The 23,941-nt window shown below is 42.2% G+C and overlaps 1 protein-coding gene across 6 annotated transcripts in view; it reads right to left on the reverse strand.

Annotated features, from left to right (window-relative positions):
• The window catches only part of MCTP2 (multiple C2 and transmembrane domain containing 2), a 247,840-nt gene that overhangs the window by 190,071 nt on the left and 33,828 nt on the right, over window positions 1-23,941 (reverse strand). For all 6 annotated transcript variants that reach the window (XM_086711463.1, XM_086711462.1, XM_086711460.1 and 3 more), the window contains one exon: window positions 3,565-4,100. In XM_086711463.1, the coding sequence (XP_086567589.1) occupies window positions 3,565-4,032 (468 nt within the window). In that variant the 5' untranslated portion in view covers window positions 4,033-4,100. The remainder of the gene's footprint in view (window positions 1-3,564; window positions 4,101-23,941) is intronic.

The following is a 23,941-nucleotide window of genomic DNA, read 5'->3' on the forward strand; positions in this document are numbered from 1 at the left end:
GGGTGTTGCCAAGAAAAACGGTCTCTGTGTGTGAGAGCACTTGAGGGACACAAAATTCTGTCAGAACAAGTTGAGATCAGGTTTATGTGCAATGCCCAGGGCGATCAGAATTGAAGGCCCAAAGAAAAGTCTGGAGAATCCTCTTCGACCAATGTATGCTTTATTCTAAACCTACTTTCTTCCATTTTGGTTTTATGGCTGGTTGAAGCACCTTCACTGAGACTCTTCCAAGGCTCCATGTGGCTTCTCTGTTCTCACATGCTTTCTTCCTCTTCCTTCTTAATTTTGTGCTTTGTTTCCTCATTCCATTTCCCCATAACTGTCAACCTGCACCTTGCTTCCCTGCTGACACTGGCAGGACTAAGAAGAAACTAGAAAACATTCAGACACCATCATTTGGGGTCTTATCCCACGGCTGCGGGCTCAGCCTGGTACCAAGTGGCCATTGCATAAAAAACATGGAAGACAAGCCTCCGACCACAGAAGTTCCTTTCCTTACCCCTCTAGAAAGCTACAAACAAAATAAGTCACAGCAAGGATACTCGGTGAACATCTGATTGTCCCTGTGGTGCACTGGGTTTGTCACTTGCCAACCCCTTCCTCCCCCCTCCTTGCTTCCCCCAATTGCATGAAAGTGATAGAAACCTGGCCACTATTCATTAGGAAGAAAACAGATGGCCCACATCCTAGATACAGATTAGCCAACCCCAAAACTCATGGCTTCCCCAGGACTTCCACCTTCATTGAAGGAAAAGAGAAGATGGGGTGCCTGGGTGGCTCAGCCGGTTAAGCGGCCGACTTCGGCTCAGGTCATGATCTCGCGGTCCGTGAGTTCGAGCCCCGCGTCGGGCTCTGTGCTGACAGCTCAGAGCCTGGAGCCTGTTTCAGATTCTGTGTCCCCCCTCTCTCTGACCCTCCCCCGTTCACGCTCTGTCTCTCTCCGTCTCAAAAACAAATGAACGTTAAAAAAAATTTTTTTTTTTAAAAAAAGAAAAAAAGAGAAGAACAGATTTAAAGCCAGTATCGGACTTGGGCTGTAAAGTCTACCCCTGTCTAAATCTCTGTTTTTCAGTTACTATCATACAAAAAGAAATTTCATTTACAGTATGATGTGTTTCTTTAAAAAAACAAAAACAAAACAAGAAAATCAGACTTTAATTAAATCGTAAACTGACGAGAACTCACAACAAAGACACTAACAAAAACCGTCCTGACCTGAATGTACACATTGCTATCATTGATTTCCTCATTACACAAATATGGAGTGAGCGGATGCTATGTGTCAGGCACACAGCAAGGCCCTAAGAAAACAAAGACAAATTAGATGCAACTCCCTTGGATATACCCACTGACCAAATTACACAGCCTAGTGGAGAATATAAGCGAGGGAGTGACTAACTTCTATACTATGTAATAAGCTCAAGATCCTCGGGTAGTGGGAAAAAGCCCACCCAATATGGTAGGGGGGGAGGGGGGCAACAGAAGGAGGGTGGGTAGGCAGAGCAATGGACAAGAGAGAATCGCGGGGAGAAGCAGAGAGAGAGGGGGGGGGAGAGAGAGAGAATCCCAAGCAGGCTCCGCACTGTCAGCACAGGGCCCAACATGGGGCTCAGTCTCACGAACCCTGAGACCCTGACCCGAGCCCAAATCAAGAGTCAGATGCTTAACCGACTGAGCCATCCCGGTGCCCATTTGCTTTCTTTCAAAAGGCTGAGCTAAAGGAGAAAATTAATGAAAATATTCTATTGGGAAAGGACTAGGAATTGCAAGATATTTTGGAGTTAGCCCTGAGAAGAAAAAATAACCACTGGCAACTAACCATCTGCCAACCAGCCGTTCACCATCACTAACCAGCCCCTTAGCCCAGCCCACCCTTCCCAGCATACATCGCACCAGAAAGTTCTTCAAGCCTTTGTTTCAGGTGCAGCAAAATGCTCACTACCCCCACCTACCCCACCCACAGGCCCGTGTTCACCATATTTCCTCACCTATCAAACCTACGCCGGCTTGCACAATGCCTCACATGACACATCTATGACCCACGCACTGATTTCTTCTACCTCCTGAGCTGCCAAGAGGCAAGGCTTGGATGTTTTGCACAGTTTCAGTATCTGCTTGCTTTTTCTGCTGCCTTTAGAGCCGTACAAAGCTGTCTCTCAATACAACAGAACTTGAAGGCAGGGTCTTCCCATCCATTTCTATTTCCAGTCTCCCATCCCACTCTCCCATCCATTTCTATTTCCAGTCGTAACCCTTATGGTGCCCCAGAGTAGGTATGCAAATATTTATAGTCCGCAAAACAGTTTCACAGCACTAACTTAAAAAAAAAAAAAATTCGAATCGGAGAGCGTTAGCCGGTCAAAGCCAAGAAACCCACCCATTTTTTTTTTCTGATAACTTATAAGTACCAAGATAAAGATTAACTTCAGTATCTAAGTCTCAATGTTACCCCCTTCCCACTCAACTGTGAATTATGAGCTATGTTTAATAATTCACCTAATTTATATTTTGATGAACAGAAATAGAACCTTTCAATTTAGAAACAACAGTAAAAACCGTAACCTCATTGCAAAAAGAATTTCCTAAATGTAAGGGGCAGTGAAAAAGATAGTCATTGAATGGCTAAGGGTGTTTTATTGTAATGTTTCCAAAGGAATCTGGTCACACCTTCCGAGTACCCACGATCCATTCTGTAATGACACCCAAAGATATGACAGAATTAACAGGCTTTGGTTCTGAAAGTAAAACCAAAATGCTCAGTTAAATAACCAGCTTCCCATGCAATTATAACATTAACCTATAAAAGAAAAAAAAAAAAAAAACAAAACTTAACTTCCCTCAACACCACAACATATTTCAGCGCCATTAATGTGGAAATTAAAAAAAAAAATACTAGTATCATCCGAATCATGATTTAGTAATCTGGTGGCTGAATTTACATGAAATTCATTCTAGAAGTACAAGATTTGTCTCATAATTAGATTTGGTTCTTTTATCTTATTGAAATACCAGAGCTTCGTAAAATCAGTGAATCTGTAAGAATTTACATCCTTCAGATTTCTTCCTTTTGGTGTTTTTTAGAGCATGCAAGTGAAGCTGTCCACAAGCAAGTATCCACACGTGTGCCCTAGCACATACACATGCACACACGCCCATGGATTCTTGCGTATGGAGGACTGAGCAGTGGTGAAGAGAGAGGCACGTGTACGCTTAAAGCAGAAAGTTCAAGGAAAAGTTATGCTCTTAATTTCTTTGGCAGGGAGATGGAAAAAGGCAAACCCATCCAATAGGGCTTTTAATGCCTTAAAGTATCCCAGAAAGGCTGTCTGTAATCGTTTTAAAATACACAGAGGTCAACCCTAAAACAGACGGGAACAGTGGGTGCAATCAATATCACCTGAATCTACATTCTTGTAAATGACATTCTTTCCCTCCAAGCTAACCACAAAAATAACTCCCAACCAAATTTTCCAAGGGCATCGAGTGCACTTAAAACAGAAAAAAAAAAAAAAAGAAAGAAAAGAAAAGAAAAAGGAATAGGAAAGCGCCCAGCCCTGGTCTCACCTCCGGCTCTTCCAGTGCATCCTCTTCAAGGGGAGTTTTCTGGAGCAGATCCAAGATGTCATTGCTGGAAGGTCTCCTGTCCTCGGCAGGAGAGGCATAGGCCTCCTCGGAGTCTGTTTCCCCCACGTGGAGGTGGCCTGCTTCTTCCTGGCTCCAATCCAATTCTTCTTCAGACTGTTTCAAGGAGCTACTGCTGCTCTTGGGAAAGATCCCTGCAGTCGACAGGCTGCTGGGCACTGAGGTATAGGATGACTGGGGCCCAGAGTAAGGCCGCCCCTCTGGGGCCAAGGCCTCGGCCTCCAGGAGGTCAGGGACAGAAAGGCTGAGGCGGCGGTCCAGGGGACGCCTTGCCCTTAGATCTAGGGGTTTGTTTGCATTCTTCTTCACCTTTCTCTTGCTCAGGTTGATTAACAAAGGCCTGGTCCGCTGTTTCAAAGAGCCCCAGACAGATGGTTTATCCATATCCATGACTGCATGAAGACCCAGGAAATCACTCCATGAGAGTGTCTCTCTACGGAAAACAACTTCAGTGGATCCTAGAAAACAGAATATAAGAAGACAGAACATGAGCCTTTGCGGCGGTAGCCGAGCACATCAAAGCTTAAAATGTGACTTGAAAGTCTCACATTTTCCACTAAGGGATCAAGACTGAAGCATTTGATCGGTAATGTCTGCAAGTATTTTTTTTTAATGTTTTTTAATGTTTTATTTTTATTTTTTTTTGGGGGGGAGGGACAGAGAGAGAGGGAAACACAGAATCTGAGTGTGAGTGATAGGAATGCTCCACAAATAAATATGTAATTACACAGACCGGTAAATGCTATGCAGGAAAGGGGGTAATTTGAGTTATTACAGATTGGACTCAATAGGGATCAAATCAAAATCAAATTTGGATACAAGAAAATGAAACGGGACCACTTCCTTTCACCAAACACAAAAATAACTTCAAAATGGATTAAAGATCTGAACAAGAGACCTGAAACAATAAAAATCCTGGAAGAGAGCACAGGTAGTAATCTGACATTGGCTGTACCATTTTTTTTTTTTTTTTTAGATCTATCTCCTGAGAGAAGGGAAATAAGAGAAAAAAACTATTGGAACTACATCAAAATAAAAAGCTTCTTGGGGCGCCTGGGTGGCGCAGTCGGTTAAGCGTCCGACTTCAACCAGGTCACGATCTCATGGTCCGTGAGTTCGAGCCCCGCGTCGGGCTCTGGGCTGATGGCTCAGAGCCTGGAGCCTGTTTCCGATTCTGTGTCTCCCTCTCTCTCTGCCCCTCGCCCGTTCATGCTCTGTCTCTCTCTGTCCCAAAAATAAATAAACGTTGAAAAAAAAAAAAAAAAAAAGCTTCTGCACAGCAAAGAAAACAACAACAGTCAACAATCAGGCAACATGCTGAATGGGAGAAGATATTTTCAAATGACATATCTGATAAAGGGTTAGTATCCAAAATATGTAAAGAACTTATATAATTCAACACCCAAGAAATAAGTAATCCAATTAAAAGTGGGCAGAAGACATGAACAGACATTTCTCCAAAGAAGACATCCAGATGGCCGAAAGACACATGAAAAGATGTTCAACATCACTCATCATCAGGAAAATGCAAGTCAAAGCCACAAGGAGATATTACCTTAAGTCTGTAAGAATGGCTAAAGTCAAAATCATAAGAAACAACAAGTGTTGAAGAGGATGTGGAGAAACAGGAACCCCTACGCGCTGTTGGTGGAAATGCAAATTGAGGCAGCCACTCTGGAAAACAGCATGGAGGTTTCTCAAAAAATTAAAAATAGAACTATCCTATGATCCAGGAATTGCACTACTGGGTATGTACCCAAAGAACAAAAAAAAAAAAAAAAAAAAAAAACTAATTCCAAGGGATACATGTGCCCCTATGTTTAATGCAGCATTATTTACAATAGCCAAACTATGGAAGCATCCCAAGTGTCCGTCAAGAGATAACAGGATAAAGAAGGTGTGGTAGATATATCTGTGTATACATATACAAAATAGAATATTATCCACCCATAAAAAAAAAAAAGGAAGTCTTGCTTGCCATTTGCAAAACATGGATAGAGACAGAGAGTACAATGCTAAGCAAAACAAGTCAGAAAAAGACAAATACCAGGGCACCTGAGTGGCTCAGTCGGTTAAACATCTGACTCCTGATTTTGGCTCAGATCATGATCTCACAGTTCGTGAGATAGAGCCCTGCGTCAGGCTCTGTGCTGACAGTGCAAAGCCTGCTTGGGATTCTCTCTCTCCTCTCTCTCTCTGCCCCTCCCCTGCATGTTCTCTCTCTCTCTCAAAATAAATAAACTGAAGGGGGGGGGGAAAAGACAAGTACCATATGATCTCACTCACATGTTCAATTTAAGAAACAAATGATCAGCGGTGCCTGGGTGGCTCAGTCGGTTAAGCATCCAACTTCAGCTCAGGTCATGATCTCACGGTTGGTGGGTTCAAGCCCCGCGTCAGGCTCTGTGCTGACAGCTCAGGCCTGCTTCAGATTCTGTGTCTCCCTCTCTCTCTGACCCTCCCCTGCTTGTGCACTGTCTCCCTCCCCCGCCACTCTCTCTCTCAAAAATAAACATTAAAAAATCTTTTCAAATAAAAAAAGAAACAAATGATGAGAGAGAGAGAGACAGAGAGAGAGAAGCCGTAAGTAGACTCTTAACTACAGAGAACAAACTGATGGTTACCAAAGGGGAGGTGACTGAGTAGTCGGGAATTAAAGAGTATATTTATCATGATGAAAAATAATGTTTTTTAAAAAGATATTTATCCGAAGGACTTAGAGATTTAACCCAAAAAAATCAAATTTGGAGAAATAAACCTTATTCTGTGTGTCAAGTAGCTCGTAATAGACCCTTCCAGAACAAAAAAGAACAGTGGGTCAGGTCATTCTGACCTGCCTCTATTCCACTGTCATGTTTGGCTGAGGATAAAAGAGGCCAAGAGCCACAACAAAACACATTTTCTAAAATCAAGGACTCCAAGCGTTTGTACTCAGCCCTATCTCACTCCAAGACAGGATATTTAGCCATAGAGAAGTTATTGCCTTTCGAAGAGCAGGACCGTGAGAGTCTACAGCCTTTGCCAGACGACCACCAGTACAGGCAAGAGCTTCTCCCAGGATGAAATGGGTATCTTCAGTAGGCAATGCAGAGATGAAAAGCTAGGGTTCTAGAGACAGACTCCATGGGTTGGAATTTTGCTTTGCTACATCCTACTTAGAGGTACCATCAGGGGCAAGCCATTGTACTACGCCTCAGTTGTCTCACCTATCCAATGGGGATTATATTATCTGGTGTACAAACAGAATGACACAAAGTGCAAGGCACAGTGTCAAAGGCAGAGAAAGTGTTCAGCGAAGAAAAACTATTTTTTTTTTAATCTTGATTGATACTGTTGTCATAATTTCCAATTTTGGTATCTTACTCAAATTTATTCAAAATCTCTGGATCTCATTATTATTTCAATTTTACAGAGCTTAACCATAACTACCTCATTGGCCTCTTGTGAAGACTGAATGAATTAGTCTATATAAGGTGTTTAGAACACTGCTTGGCACAGAGTAAATATTTAAGACAATGTTAACTGGTTTTTAAATTATTATAATTTCAATTATTGCACACTGAGTCATTCTAGCTTTGAAAGCATAAAATATTTTACACTTTTTGCTGCTTTTTAAAATGTTGCTCTAAATATAAACTTCTATTTCGCATTAGTAAGACACAAATACCTTATTTCACAACTCATAATTTAACTTGCAAATATGCTAAAAAGGATTGTTTCTATCTTCATTTAGAAATATTTTAGTCAATTAGCATTTGGTTGAATGTTATATAAATGTTTATCAGATCTAGTGGGTTAATGATTCAGTTCTTCTATACTCTTGCTCAGTTTCGGTCTACTAGTCTTACCTAGAGAGGTGTGCTGGGTTACTCAATTATAATTATGAATTTGTCTATTTCTCCTTTCACTATGTCAGGTTTTGCTTCTGTATTTTGAAGGGCTGTTAGTTGGATACATGTTTACAATTGGTATATCTTCTTACTGTTTAAATCCAATCTGACAATCTCTTTTAATTGGTTTGTTTAGACCATTTACATTTAATGTAATAATTGATATGTTTGTATTAAGGGTTCCCAACCTATGTGTTTTGTTTGTTTCCATTGTTTTTTATTCTTTTGTTTCTCTTCCTTGCTTTTTTCAAGGTTAACACTATTTTTTAGTGTTCCACTTAATATATCAATTATGACTTTGACCACATTTCTTTTAATAAAATTTTAGTGGTTGCTCTAGAAGTTACAACATGCATAATTAACCTTTCACACTCTCCTTAGAATCATCTCTCTGATCCACCTTTCTGTTGTCCTCTTCAACTTTTAAGGACTCAATGTGATTCAGGTGGGCCCACCAGGATAATACAGCATATTCTCATTATCTCAAGGTCTACAGTCTTAATCACATCTGCAAAATCCTTTTCCCACTTAACGTAACATATTCACAGCATCTGAGGATTAGGATGTGGGATTCTGTAGGGCAGGAGATTATTCTGCCTACCATATAATGATATAGGTATCCTCTTCCTCGCCCCTTGAAAAGTTGTCTTCTATATTACATCTAAATACATTGCAAATTCCTATCAGACAAGCTTTTACTTTGATTTCAATCATGAACGGTATTTGGAATAATTCAAGAAGAGAAGAACAGTCTATCATATTTACCATTTTCTCCATTCCTGATTTTCAAATTTCTGGTATCAGTTCCCAATAGTATAAGAAATTTCCTTAACTGGTTATTTTATTGCAAGTCTGTCGACTCCAAATTCTTTAGATTTTACCTCATATAAGAATATCTTCATCTTCAAAGATATTTTCTTAAAATCCCAGATTCAACACTTTTCTTTCAGCACTTTAAAAATGGTATGACCTTTCCTCTGGCTTCCATGATTTCCACTGAGAAATCTGAGTCATTTGAATCACTGTTCTCCTACAGAGAAGGTGTCACTTTTTCTCTGACTGCTTTCAAAATTTTGTCTTTAGTTTACAGCAGTTATGATATGCGTGGGTGTGTGTTTCTTTGAGTTTATCTTGTTTGGGGTAGCTTAGCTTCTTGAATCTATAAGGTTTTGTCTTTTGTCAAACTTGGAAAGTTTGCAGCCATTATTTCTTGGAATACTTTTAGCCACATTCTTTCTCCTTTCCTTCTGGGACTCCAATAATACAAACATTATGCCTGTTGTTATTGTCCAACAGTCTCAGCATCTCTGTTCAATATTTTTCAATCTTTCTCTCCTTTGTTCTTACTGTATAGTTTCTATTGATCTACGTTCAGATTTACTGGTTCTTTCCTCTCTCATCTCCATTTTGTTACTGAATGTACATAGTGAGGAAATCTGGGGGTGGGGTAGGAGAGGGCAAGGTGGGGAGACTACTGTATTTTTCAGTTCTAAAATTTCCATTTGGTTCTACTTTATATCTCCTATTTCATTATGGATACATTCCAATTTACCTTTTACTTCAGAATTCACGATTATTCACTGAAGCATTTTTATAATAGCTGCTTCAAAGTCATATTTTATTTGTCATCCATTGTCTTTTCATGCGATTTGAGATTTTTGTAATCCTTCATAGGCCAACATGGATCATATCCTAGACATTCTGAATGTTCTTATAAAATCTAGAGCCTTATTTAAATCTATGGAGAATGCTGATGTTATTGTTTTGTCAGGCATCTGATTAGCTTCCGGCCACAAATTCCAACCCACATTTAGTGGGCTGAGGTCAGTGTTGTTCTCAAAAGCCATGAAGGGCCATTGCAATCTGTCCTGGGTACGCACCATATAGAGGTCACTCTGAGACTTGCATAGAGCTCTATTCATTAACTACATTCTCAAAGTAGATGGCATGCTAATCATGATCAGATGCATGAATGTGCAGGTTGTGGTCAGTTCAGGAATTCACAAGCTTTATGGAATCATTTCCTGAGCCCCTCTTCTCAGCTGCCTCCCCTGATACTCTCTGATACCCTGGAAGTCCCCTTTTCTTCATTTTATTTTTAATTTTTTAGGTTTACTTATTTATTTTCAAAGTGACAGAGAGAGAGAGAGAGTGCACAGGGGAGGGGCAGAGGAGGGAGAGAATGCCAAGCAGGCTCCACGCTGTCAGCACAGAGCCCAATGAGGGGCTCGAACCCACGAACCGTGAGATCAGGACCTGAGCCAAAACCAAGAGTCACACGCTTGACCAACTGAGCCACCCAGGCACCCTTGGAACTCCCCTTTTCAATCCTCTGATCAGAAACAACCCACTACTGTGATCCCACCAGAGTAGTGGGAGGATTGATAGAGATTAAAACAAGAAAGAAAGAAAGAAAGAAAGAAAGAAAGAAAGAAAGAAAGAAAGAAAGAAAGAAAGAAAGAAAGAAAGAAAAGGAAAGAAAGAAAGATGGAGGGAGGGAGGGAGGGAGGGAGGGAGGAAAAAGAAAAGGAAAGAAAGCAATGATTTAGCCCTGTTCTCAAAACTACAGCATCATGAAGTAGGAAGGACATCCCCCTCATCATTGTTTTGGCTCCTGTCGGATTCTGTGTCTCCCTCTCTCTCTGTCCCTCCCCCACTCTCTCTCTCTCTCTCTCTCTCAAAAATAAATAAACATTAAAATTTGTTTTAAAAAAGTAAGTTTTGCAAAATCCTTCTGACCAAAATTTCCGCATGTGTGTAAGTAGAACAGAACCAGAGGTCCAGAACTACAAACGTATAAATATTAAAATACAGGCCCCTCCAAGAAGAGGTGTTCTTAAAGGTGTACATAAAGCAAATATACCACTAGACCGTGGTCGCTTCGACGCCTGAAAACATTACCCCTCCAACCGAAGGCGCATGAAGATGGAAAGTCTAACACAAGAATAAATTCAAGGAACAGTTAGACTTGAAGAAAAAAGCCGGTGAGACAAATCCAACTATCTGGATAGTCAGCTTTCCTCACCTCAGAGGAGATTTACAAACAAACTGAAACATATCGGCTCCATCGTCTAGCATGAGAGAAGTTCCCAGGTTATCATCATAAGATCCAAAGAGCTGCAAGTGACAATGTAGCCCACGCTCTGCAAACCATCAGCACTAGAAGCTTCGCCCAACGAGATACCTGTGGTGCCCAACCTGGTAACACGCAGCCTTCATTTATTGAACGGAAAGAAGCCTTCTGCTTCTTCAAACCACTAACGGCAGGATAAGGTCTTCGCAGGAAATGGCCCCAAGCCCAGAGGCCTAATGGAAGTTTCATTTATTACGGTTTTAACCCAGACATCCTCCCCAGCTGGCTGCGAACAATTGGCCAAATGGAAAAAGAGAACAACAAACCTTTTAAATGCCGGCCCCAAAGTATCTGATTGAACCTGCACCACATCCACGGTGTGAACAAGAAACACAAAGCAGAGATCGGTCCGAGAATGACAACAGCATAATTGATTATTTGGCACATTATTCAGTCACCCTGGCTCAGACTGTGCTTCTCGACGTTCCCCTTTAGCGTAAATATGATGAAAAGGGTTTATTTTCACAATCTAAGTATCAACTCAAGTGACAGAGCCGCAAGTAGTTATTACTAGTCAGAATGTGTCATTAGTAGCTTTTTAGAGAACCATTAAGATATTTTTATCACCGGCAGAAAGGAAATTTCATATCGCACCCTGTTAAAATGGGAGGAAAAAGCAAAATTCAAACTAGATTCAATAAAGGTGAAAATCTGATGATATACACTCCTCCTGTGGTATCCGTTTCCTCTTGTGGGAAAGGATGAAGGCAAATTCTAGTCTGTGAAAGGATTATTTTGAATTCTGATAAAACAGGGATAAGAGGCTGTACGTTTGACTATATTTAATCGAGCTGGTATAAAAAACAACTTCCCCACCACACAAATGTTATCTAAAGGAGACTATCCTTGGGGTGCCTGGGTGGCTCAGTCAGTTAAGCATCCGACTTTGGCTCAGGTCATGATCTCGCAGTTAGTGGGTTCGAGCCCCGCCTCGGGCCATGTGCTGACAGCTCAGAGCCTGGAGCCTGCTTCAGATTCTGTGTCTCCCTCTCTCTCTGCCCCTCTTCCGCTCGTGCTCACTCTCTCTCTCTCTCTCAAAAATAAATAAACATTAAAAAAATTTTAGAAAAAGAATAAAGGAGACTATCCTTAATAGAAAAGTCCCTGCAAATCACTCTTATATAAGAAACAGAAAATGCAACCGCTTTTAAAATAAATTTGGCTTCCCTCCCCCCCTAAAATGCAGCTTCCCAATCAATCAGTCAAATTGCTACTAAATTTGTAATCCAATTGAGGTAGAAAAGATCATTCTACATGTTAGATATATTTTTTAAAAAATCATGGGGTAGGGGCACCTGGGTGGCTCAGTCGGTTGAGTGCCCGACTTCAGCTCAGGTCACGATCTCACGGCTCATGGGTTCGAGCCCCGCATCGGGCTCTGTGCTGGCAGCTCGGAGCCCGGAGCCTGCTTCGGATTCTGTGTCTCCCTCTCTCTCTTCCCCTCCCCTGCTCATGCTCTCTCTCTCAAAAATAAATAAACATTACAAAAAACATTTTTTTTTAAATCACAGGGACAGAATCCCCTCCAAGAGGAAGACCAACCAAAAGGACTGGATGCCTTTTTCAGTCCCACTACCTATGTTCTTGGAAAGAAACAAAATACACTATCTGAAAGCAGTTCCTGTCTTCTCTGGCTGACGCCATACTCTGCCCCACCGCTACTCTCTTTAAAATCTCACCTGTAGGAGAAGGTCCCAGAATCACTCCTCTCTATCAGTCATTCCTAATTCATACTCTGTCTGGAGAGGATTGAAGGAAAGGGGAAGGGGCTGGAGTTTCTGCAGCCCTCAGATACCTGTGCTGTCACTCTTATTCCAATCTCTAACAGCATACCCACAATTAGCACCTCTCCCCGAAAGGAGTTTAGCAAAAGGGACACGTGATTTTTTTTTTTTTTTAATTTTTTTTCAACGTTTTTAATTTTATTTTTGGGACAGAGAGAGACAGAGCATGAACAGGGGAGGGGCAGAGAGAGAGGGAGACACAGAGTCGGAAACAGGCTCCAGGCTCCGAGCCGTCAGCCCAGAGCCTGACGCGGGGCTCGAACTCCCGGACCGCGAGATCGTGACCTGGCTGAAGTCGGACGCTTAACCGACTGCGCCACCCAGGCGCCCCACGTGATTTTTTTTAAATGAGTCTGCACCAGTGAACATTCCATTCAACAAAAGAAGAAAGTAATCAGTGCAAAAAAGCACAACTGGCAGGTCTGAGATTGCTGACCTCTTACTCCTGCTCTCCAGGTTGGTCCTGAGCTGGTGTCTGGGAACCTAAGCTTTTGCAAGGTTTCCAATCACTCTGACCAGAGTGGCTCATTGTGCCCCCACTGTACGTGCAAACGATTCGGTTTATGCCGAATCCCTGCTTTCCTTCTGAGAGTCTGGAATTTTAGTACATGCTAGGCAGAGACGATCTATGCGACCGGTTCCCGATTAAAACCCAATAAAAACTTTTCTCTAACGGGCATCCCCGGTAGGCAACGTATCATACATGTTGCCGCAACTCCTTGCCAGAGGCAGTAAATATGCCCTAGTTGATCCCACTGGGGAGATTGTGCCTGGTTTCCTCCAGACTTCCTGGGCACTCTTCTCTCTGCTGGTTTTGTTTTGCATCCATCCTTTCCCAGAGCAAATCATCGCTTTCAGACCAAATACTGAGTTCTGTAAGTCCTCCTAAAGAGCCACCACACCTGGGGGTGGCCTTAGGGACCCCCAACACTGAAATATTCAGTGGAACGTCAATGCCTTAGCATAAGTTGCCAAAATGGACAGATGTGGAAGACGTGGAAATATTCTAAATTTTTCTGATTCATTTCTTACCAAGAGTGAAATAAACCAGGGAAGGAGGAGGAGCAGGAGAGCAAAATCTTATTACAGCACTGAAATTTTACAAACGCAAGCAAGAAAAGACAGGAAGCTCAATTTAAAGAATAAACTGATGAGGGGCGCCTGGGTGGCTCAGTCGGTTGAGCGTCCGACTTCGGCTCAGGTCATGATCTCGCGGTCCGTGAGTTCGAGGCCCCACGTCGGGCTCTGTGCTGACAGCTCAGAGCCCGGAGCCTGCTTCGGATTCTGTGCCTCCCTCCCTCTCTGACCCTCCCCCGTTCATGCTCTGTCTCTCTCTGTCTCAAAAATAAATAAACGTTAAAAAAAGAAAGAAGAAGAAGAAACTGATGGGTCTTCAAGGGAGGTAGAAAGAAGGCAAGATGGGAAACAGTTGATCAAATCTGTGGGAGTCTATGCGCCATGCTTAACCATGAGCAACATACAGAAACATTCAAAAGGAACCAAAAACCCAACAGCAGAGAAGGAATAACCCAATTTTCTGGGGGAAAGTGGTGCTCTGGCAGCAAAACTGAGCCAGTTTCGTGTTGGACACTTTGCAGGACATCTCAATGTCATCAGGAAACATAGAGACCATGGGGGCCATTATCCCTCCAAATGCTCTCTACTGTATGTCTTTAGCTAATGACCTCAGTCTAGAATTCTAGAAGCTTTCTAATTCTCTACACCTATCCCAAGAGTAGAAACACTGGCTCTTGGAGATCATAAATGCAAACTTCTTCAGCACACTATATTTCACTTTAACTGCATCTGAAGAAATGATGTCAACTTAAAAAGCTAGGAAGTGACTTACCCCCATATCAGATACCATAGACTTCTTTTCCTACTTTATATCTCTTGTTTTATTGCCATATCACTTGGTAGGACCCAGGGAGATCATGGCCATGAAAGTGCTTTGCAAACATGACTTAAATACTAACAAATAGGGGGCTTCAACACTTAATCACTATATTTTGCCCTAAGGGAGATCTCTAATCTTTCCTGGGTTTTCTTGTTCTAAATAGTTGTAAAGGCCTTTGATCTTCCATGTCATCCTTCCTGACATTTTTTTAAATTTTTTTTTTTAACGTTTATTTATTTATTTATTTTTTTTTTAATTTTTTTTTTTCAACGTTTATTTATTTTTGGGACAGAGAGAGACAGAGCATGAACGGGCGAGGGACAGAGAGAGAGGGAGACACAGAATCGGAAACAGGCTCCAGGCTCTGAGCCATCAGCCCAGAGCCCGACGCGGGGCTCGAACTCACGGACCGCGAGATCGTGACCTGGCTGAAGTCGGACGCTTAACCGACTGCGCCACCCAGGCGCCCCAACGTTTATTTATTTTTGAGACAGAGAGAGACAGAGCATGAACGGGGGAGGGGCAGAGAGAGAGAGGGAGACACAGAATCGGAAGCAGGCTCCAGGCTCTGAGCCACCAGCCCAGAGCCCGACGCGGGGCTCGAACTCACGGATCGCGAGATGGTGACCTGAGCTGAAGTCGGAGGCTTAACTGACTGAGCCACCCAGGCGCCCCCTGCTTGACATTTTTTATCCACCTCAGTCCGCAATCATTTTCAGATCTCCGGACCTATTAGTTCTATCCAAACATTTTTCAGCCTTAGTTATGTATTCCCATATCCATTCTCGTTGCTGTTCTTTATACTTAGATTTCTTCAGTGGTGTATAGAAAAGTGTAGATCATGCACGTACTAGTGACATACCTTATGGAATAAAAATTTAAGTACATTTTGTGTGTGACTTTCCCATCATGCCCTGCTGGAAGTAATCAGTAGTTGAAAACTGTATTTATTGTTTCCATATATTTTGTTCCATAACGTTCACGGATAAACATAATACTATTTATCATGGTCATAAACTTTACTGATTATACATTTTATGTAAGTAGTATATTGTTCCATGCTTTTCAATCAACGTTACCTTCAGGAACTGTATCCGCAATGATAAATGTAGCTTTGTTAAAGTCATTTTAAGAAGCATATAATTCTGTTTTTATTTATTTATTTATTTTTTAATGTTTATTTATTTTTGAGAGAGACAGAGTGTGAGGGGAGGAGGGGCAGAGAAAGAGGGAGACACAGAATCCAAAGCAGGCTCCAGGCTCTGAGCTGTCAGCACAGAGCCCAAACTGGGGCTCGAACCCACAAATCGCGAGATCATACCTGAGCTAAAGTCGGATGCTTAACCAACTGAGCCACCCAGGCATCCCTAATATTCTGTTTTTAGAGGATGTTGTAATTTATTAATTTTTCTGGCTACTTAAGATGCTCACTCTATTTTATTATTAAAAACAGAATTAAACAGACTTTAAAGAATATTCTTAGACTTGTCTTCTGGGGTTTATGTTAGTTTCTCCCAGGGTTTTTCTTTCTTTTTTTTTTTTTTTTAATGTTTTTAATGTTTATTTACTTTGGAAGACAGAGACAGAGCACGAGCAGGGAAGGGGCAGAGAGAGAGGGAGAGACAGAACCCGAAGCAGGCTCCAGGCTCTGAGCTGTCAGCACAGAGCCCGATGTGGGGCTTGAACCCATGAACCGCGAGATCATGACCTGAGCCAAAGTCGGATGCCCAACTGACTGAGCCACCCAGGCGCCCCTCTCCCAGGGTTTTTCAATCAGCTCTGGACTGCCCCCACTAGAAGTGGTTGTTTTCACGGCCATGGTAGGAGGCATAACCCACACATAGTGGGCGCAGATCAGGGTTATGAAAGATAACAAGACAGACTTGTCCTGCCCAAATTACCAAGAAGGCCTCACTGAGAAACACCTTATCTCAGAGTTGAAGTGTTGACTTGTGGGGTATGTGTATCCGAAACTTGACTACGTAGGTATTGCCAAACCGTTTTCCAAAGTAGATATATTAATTAATATGCCCAACAGCAGCCAATCAGTTTCTACCATGCAATGTCTTTGCCTGCACCTACCACTACAAGATTTTTTTTTTTTTTAGTATTTGCCAATCTGAAATTGTGAAAGGCGACCCATTATTGGGTTGATGGCTTTCTTTTTTCTTATTTGGAACCGTACTTTCAAAATGTTGACACCCAGGGCATCTGGGTGGTTTAGTCGGTTAAGCAACTGACTCTTGATTTCGACTCAAGTCATGATCCCACGGTTTGTGAGTTTGAGCCCCACATGGGGCTCAGCACAGAGCACAGAGCCTGCCTGAGATTCTCTCTTCCTCTCTCTCAGCCCCTCCCAGGCTCATGCTTGCCTCTCTCTCTCAAAATAAATAAATAAACATAAAATAATTCCTTTTTATAATAATGCTTTCTTGCTACTTTCGGCTGCAAAACTCTCCACCCAAAATGTAGTTCTTAAAAATGTGTATGTGGTGCCAAGATTCACATTTGAAAAACATTTGATGAGTTGAATTTATCAATATTTTTCTTGGCATGTTGTGTTTGTGTGCATGGCACGAGTGTGGCAGCTGTGGTTTCTAAATCCTCAGGATCACAAATATATTTTCATATCTTTTCTTGATAAAGCTCTGAAGTTTTGCTTTTCATGGTCATTTGCCCTATCCTACATTGTTTACTTATGGTTTAGGATGGGGGAGAGAGACTATTTTTTATGTACGTACATAATCAAAGTTCAAAGAACCTTTAGATTAGTAAGACCTACCCTCCCTCCCGGTGGTACCTGGGTGGCTCCATCAGTTGGGCATCTGATTCTTGATCATGATTTCATGGGTCATGAGATCAAGCCTTGTGTTCAGCTCTGCGCTGAGCACTGAGCATGGAGCCTGCTTGGGATTCTCTCTCTCTCTCTCTCTCTCTCTCTCTCTCTCTGCCCCTCCCCCATTTGCACTGTCTCTCAAAATAAATACAAACATTAAAAGAAAAAAAAAAAAAAGACTGGGGCACCTGGGTGGCTCAGTCGGTTGGGTGGCAAACTTTGGCTCAGGTCATAATCTCACGGTCCGTGAGTTCGAGCCCTGCATCGGGCTCTTTGCTGACAGCTCAGAGCCTGGAGCCGGCTTCCAATTCTGTGCCTCCCGCTCTCTCTCTGCCCATCCCCCGCTCACACTCTGTCTCTCTCAAAAATAGACACTAAAAAAAATGTTTAAAAAAAAAGACCAACCCTACCTCCCAATGATGTACAAGGCCATCTCTATCAAGTATAATTTCCATATATAACGTCTGTACCTGGTTATTGATACCTGTGCCCATATCACATCATTAATTAAGATAGGTTTGTAGCAACTCTTGATTTCTAGCTGGGTAAGGCACACCCTGCCATGGTTCTTCAGATTGGTTTCTTTTTTCTCTGCTCTTCCATGTAAATTTTAGACCCATTTATTTCTCTAATACCCCCACTCCCAAAATAAAAGTGGTGAACATTTTGGTTGGCAGTTGCTTTACAAATTAATCTGAGGACTGCCTCAAGATATTATCTTCCTAGTCATGAATATGGCTACCTTCTATGTCTTTTTTCTTTTTTGTAATAAGCTTGTTTAGAGTAGTATTTTTTTTTTAATGTTTATTTATTTTTGAGACAGAGACAGAGCATTAACAGGGGAGGGGCAGAGAGAGAGGGAGACACAGAATCTGGAACAGGCGCCAGGCTCTGAGCTGTCAGCACAGAGCCTGACGCGGGGCTCGAACTCATGGACCGTGAGATCATCACCTGAGCTGAAGTCGGACGCTTAACCGACCAAGCCACCCAGGCGCCCCTAGAGTTGTATTATATAGAATAACTGCACAAAAGTGTGACAGTTCCCATATGTCCCCTCATCCTGCCCACACACACAATTTTTCTGAGCTTGCCATCTATCATTAATGTGGTCTATTTGTTACAATTAGGTGCCATATTTGTTACAAGTGATGAAGGGTTATTGATGCCTTATTATTAACTAACGTCCACAATTTACCCTGGGGCTCACCCTTTGTATTGTGCATTTCTGAGGTTGGACAAATGTATACTGCCATGATTCCACCATTACAGGATCATACAGAAGAGTTTTGCTGCTTTAAAATCTTCCTCTGCTCCTCCTACTCAAACCCCCCCTCCCTTCTCGCTGAATCCCTGGCAAATACTGATCTTTTTGCGATCTCTACAGTTTTGCCTTTTCCAGAATGTCATATAGTTGGAAACACACATCACACAGACTTTTCACACTTTTTACTTTTTCACTTAGTAATATTTATTTACATCTCCTCCATGCCTGTTTGTGGCTTAATAGACAGCTCATTTATTTTTACTAAATAGCATTCCATGGTATGGATGTACCACAGTTTATTTATCCATTTGCCCGTTGAAGGGCATTTTGGTTGCTTCAAAGTTTTGGCAATTATGAATAAAGTTATTGTAAACATTTGTGCACAGAGGGAAACAAGTGACTTCTATACATGGATTCTAATTCCTACCATCTTGTTGAGGTCATGTATTAACGCTAAAATTTGTCTGTAAATGACAATTAATTCTGGTTTTCAATGTAGACTATTAAATTATTTTCAAACGATGACAATTTCGGGGCACCTGGGTGGCTCAGTTAGTTAAGCATCCAACTTTAGCTCGGGTCAGGATCTTGCTGTTCACGAGTTTGAGCCCTACGTCGGGGTCTGTGCTGATGGCTCAGAGCCTGGAGCCTGCTTCGGATTCTGTGTTTCTGCCTCTCTTCCCCTCTCCCGCTCATGTGCTCTCCCCCACTCTCTCTCTCTCTGTCTCTCTCAAAACTAAACAGTAAAAATTTTTTCTAAAAAGATCAGATAATGACAATTTTGTTTTGTCTTTTCTAAAATATTTTCTTTTCCTTTCTCTAAAATATTTTTCAGAGCTTCCAATTCAATAGGTAACAGGATGTTGGTAATATATCCAACACTGTTTTACCTGATCCGTATCAAATGGCTTACTCACTTTTCTAAAGCTTACTTTTCTTTGTTGATTTTATTTATTGGGTCCTGTTCTTATTTTTACCCATGGATTTTTTCTATACCTTTTTGGTTTGATTTGCTTTTCTTTTTTTTAATTCTTGACATAGAAAATTAGATACCAATTTTTAGGCTATACTATTCTCTCTATTAATGCATTGAATGCTACAAATTTCCCTCTATGCACTGAGTGAGCTGCATCAAATGAGTTTTGATAGGTCGTATCTTCCTGGCCATTTATTCAAAATACTCACTTCCACCTTAAGTTCATCTGCATGATACATAGGGAGGTTTTAGAGGTATAGTGCTTAATTCTGAAAAAGAATTGGGATTGTTTGGTTATCTTCATGTTATTGATTTCTGGCTTACTTCCTAAGATTTAAGTCCAAAAGAAGAATCCATATCTTTTCAATCCTTTGCAAATGGAGGCTTCCTTTATGGCCCAACTTATGGTCAATTCTGCAGTTCTTGGGTTCTATATATGTCAGTTGGTTGAAACTGGTTGACTGCGTTGCTTAGATCAATGTTCTTTAGATCAATGTTCTTCTGATTCTTCTGTCTCCTTGTTGTCTCAGTAAAGAGGGGAGGGACTGAGCAACAGTGATGACACGGAGTTGATGGGACTCAACAAAAGGAATGAGAGGGAGGGGAAATCCGGACTGAGTCCAGTCCAATTAAAAAACCCTAGGCCATTCACTCCCAAGTGCAGGTTTGGGGGCTCAGACTTGGTTTCTCTGTGTTTCACAAGTTCACCCGGAGAAGCCATATTGGCAGTGAAATACATGACTACAGAGCTGAGAGATCGGGTCTAGAGACAGAGTCTGGGGAGACCGGCATTCAGATGGTGACTGCAGGCCTGGTGATGGATGGGCTTGCCATGAAGCGCATGAGATGGAAAGACAGGATGAGCCTTAAGGAACTCCAGCACCAAGCAGTGTTTGAGCAGGACAAACTTGCCAAGGACACTAAAACGATACAGCCAGAGAGGATGAAAAAAAGTGTGGTGTCACCTTATGACAACTAGAAACTAAAACAGAGAAGACAAAGGAAGGGTGTTGTACAGAGGAAGTGGTCCGGAGCATCAAGAGCCGCTTGCAGATGAGATAACACCAGTCCTGACAAGCCTCCATGTGGCGCAATGGAGATTACCGGTAATCTCGGTATGACTCATGGGGGCATGAGGGGAAAGAAAGCCCGAGTGGGGAAGGTTCCAAAGAGGGTAGGAAAGGAAAAGCCAAAGGCAACAGATGAAATGACTTTCATAAAATTAGGCTGAAGGGCCTAGGATGTGGGTCAAGCTGAGGACACTTGATCATGGTTAGAGATGGATGGATAGAATACTCTTGGCTAAAAGTACGTGCTTCTCTCACTACAATGTTCAATCAACAATCACCTCTTGACAAAACCGCTGCCCACCACCTGCCAGTGCATGTGTGTGCAGGCACGCACACACACACAATTTTCTCGATTCCCTTACCAGAATATTTCTTCTCTGCCGTGGAGCCACAGACCTGAATTGTGAAAAATCAAGCACTGCCCATGAAACAAGTGCACAGTCTGAATAATACACACCAAGCATAAGAGAAAGTAATTCACTTCTTCATGCACTTGAGCTTGATGGCCTCACATTAAACCACACACGCTGATCTCTTATGCAGGACCTACATAACAAAACAACTGCCAAACCTCAAATGTGCCGCGTAACAGCACTATCACATTTAAGGGTTTAAAATTACCTGCAGAAGCAGAATGCCGGAAGTTATCTTTAGGACAGTACTGGCAGAGGGAGAGAATTAGGGGAAGATATTAATGTCCAGTTAAAATCGTAATCCACCTGAGTAAACTACACATTGTAGAAGCCATCTCAGGATAGAAAATGTGGGGGCACCTGGGTGACTGAGTCAGTTAAGCTTCTGACTTTGTCTCAGGTCATGATCTCGCAGTTCGTGGGTTCGAGCCCCGCGTTGGGCTCTGTGCTGACAGGTCAGAGGCTGCAGCCTGCTTTGGATTCTCTCTCTCTCTCTCTCTCTCTCTCTCTCTCTCTCTCTCTCTCTCTCAAAAATAAATAAACATTGAAAAAAAATTTGGAGTAGAAAATGTGACTGAAAGGTAAGCCTAAAGACAGATAGTAATTTAGAACAGAGGAAGGCTTACACATATCTTTCTACGCCATTTCTGGACTGAAAGAGAGCATGTTTAATAAATTGTGTATACCCATCAGCCACCAAATCAATATAAATTTTTCAGAATACACAGCACAGCACAGTCTTTCAGAAATATGGCTGTACCTGTCAAAAGCAAGAAGAAACTTTCACACGCAAATATTTACCTTTTAAATCAACACCACGCACAGTTTATCATTCCCCCACTTGTAAAATACCGAGCCAGTAGTTTCTTTTATAATATAACTTTTCAAAGCATTCCCCAGGCCCAAGCCAAGCCTACGTCAACAGAAGCAGCAAACCCCTCTTGTCTCTCCAAAGAACAATTAAACCTCCCCCAAGAAGACAGCTCGATAATTCTAATACGCTACGGACAACTTTATCGGTGACTTCTATAGATCTGCAACCAATTTAAAAATATCTGCTCAAAGAAAAGCATATCATTATGCTCTGAAGCCCATCTTATATAAAAATAAAAATTTCATGCTTTCCTCAATTCAAAGTGACGGAGGAGAATAGAGAAATCGGATTCGTAGACAACCTGATGTCCGTTATCTCTTGTAACGTCCGTCAAAATTGTTTAGGTAGGGTGATTCCAGTAAACAATCAATCCCATCATCTGGATTAAAAACCACTGAACTAGTAGAAAATATAACTGTTGTAAACACAAACAGCAGATGTATACACAGGGCATTACCAACTCCAACATACTCTTTTCCTTTGCTATTTTTATAAGTCGTTTAGTCAATAAATATTTGGTGGCACCGAGGCACTAGGTGGTGTTACAGTCACCTGGGGATATATCCGTGACAAAATGGGAGTCTTTGCTTTCGAGAAACTTCTGTTTTACTTGGAAGAGACAGACGGCAGGCCAAAGCGTATGTGACGTGTTGGGTGACGGCAAGGGGAAAGGACAAGAACGGACGGGAAGGGGTAGCTGCAGACAGCCCGGCTGCCATGTTTGTGTCACGCACCAGGAAAGCCCCCATTGGACGTGGTGAGCAGGAAATGAAAGACATGAGACGGGCAGCCAAGTGCATGCTCTCAGGGGAAGCACCTTCCACACAGAAGACAGATCAAGTACAGAAGGTCAAGAGTAGGGCAAATGTCTCAGGGAGACTGAGAAGCAGGAAGGCAGACAGTGTGACTAGAGCACAGGAGGGGCGACACTGTTAGGAAATGAGTTCAGAGGGAAGCAGGAAGTCAGATCAGGCAGGTCCTTGGGTGCCACTGTGAGGACACCCAGGTCCTTGGGTGCCACTGTGGGTTTTACTGAGTGGGTTGAGAAGCCACTGGGGTGGGGGGGTGGTAAAAAGTGTGCCAATCATTCTTTATGAGCTCCCACCACACATCTGGCCCTGTATTCACTGATTTGCATACATCATCAGCAATGTTCACGATGACCTCGCAAATATGTATTTTCACCCCAACTTTACAGATGAGGAAAACGCAACATGTTCGGGTTCACAGAGCTGTGAATTGAAACCCAGATGGATCTCAGCGTTCCTCAACTGGAGGCATGACTGGCCTTTGGAGTACAACAGTTCCTTGTTGTATGGGACTGTCCTGTGCGTTGTAGGACAGTTATCAATCCAGCCTCCACCTCCCAGATGCCACCAATGCCCTTTGCCATTGTGACCCTCAAAAACATCAGACACGTTTTCAAAAGTCTCCAACAGGAACACCACTGCCACCAGCTAGAAACACTGTGCAGCCCCTGCCTTTGCTATCCTGCTACCTGAAAACCAGCAAGTGCAACAAAACCCGTAAGACGGATGGATGCGTTAAAAACTTAAAAAAAAAAAAAAAAAAAAGACGTGTGGATGAATAAAACATTTTAAAGTTGGACTATTTTCGTGGCACCTGGGTGGCTCAGTTGGTTGAGCATTTAACTCTTGATTTCGGCTCAGGTCATGATCTCACAGTTCACGGGATCAAGCCCTGCATCGAGCTCTGTGCTGACAGCGCGGAGCCCGCTTGAGATTCTCTGTATCCCACTCTCTGCCTCTCTTTCTCAAATACACATTAAAAAAAATTATAATAAAGGTGGGCTATTTTCTCTGTTGAAACCACTTGTTATAAACATCCTCCTCTATTTCAAATTCTGAAACAATATTACTGTCAAATATCACAGAACACAATCGTCCAGGCCAGAGAATATGATCTTCTTGAGGTACGGAGTTGGGCTTGAGAGACACTGGAGTAATAAAACAATTGTCTGTGGATCTGGGGTTATAACACGCTCTGTGCAAAATACTCAGGTGAGAAACCTGTCTTCCTATGTATATTAAAATGTGTTTAAAGGAAAAATTAGTGAAAACTACTAGGAAATTGTCTACAGCGATGCATAATCACATATGCGTGAGTCTGATCAATTCCATCCTTTTCGAGCTGCTATATCC

Source organism: Puma concolor, chromosome B3 (genome assembly GCF_028749965.1).
Source record: "Puma concolor isolate L17-30 chromosome B3, mPumCon1.1.hap2, whole genome shotgun sequence".
In the NCBI taxonomy this organism is placed as follows: domain Eukaryota; kingdom Metazoa; phylum Chordata; class Mammalia; order Carnivora; family Felidae; genus Puma; species Puma concolor.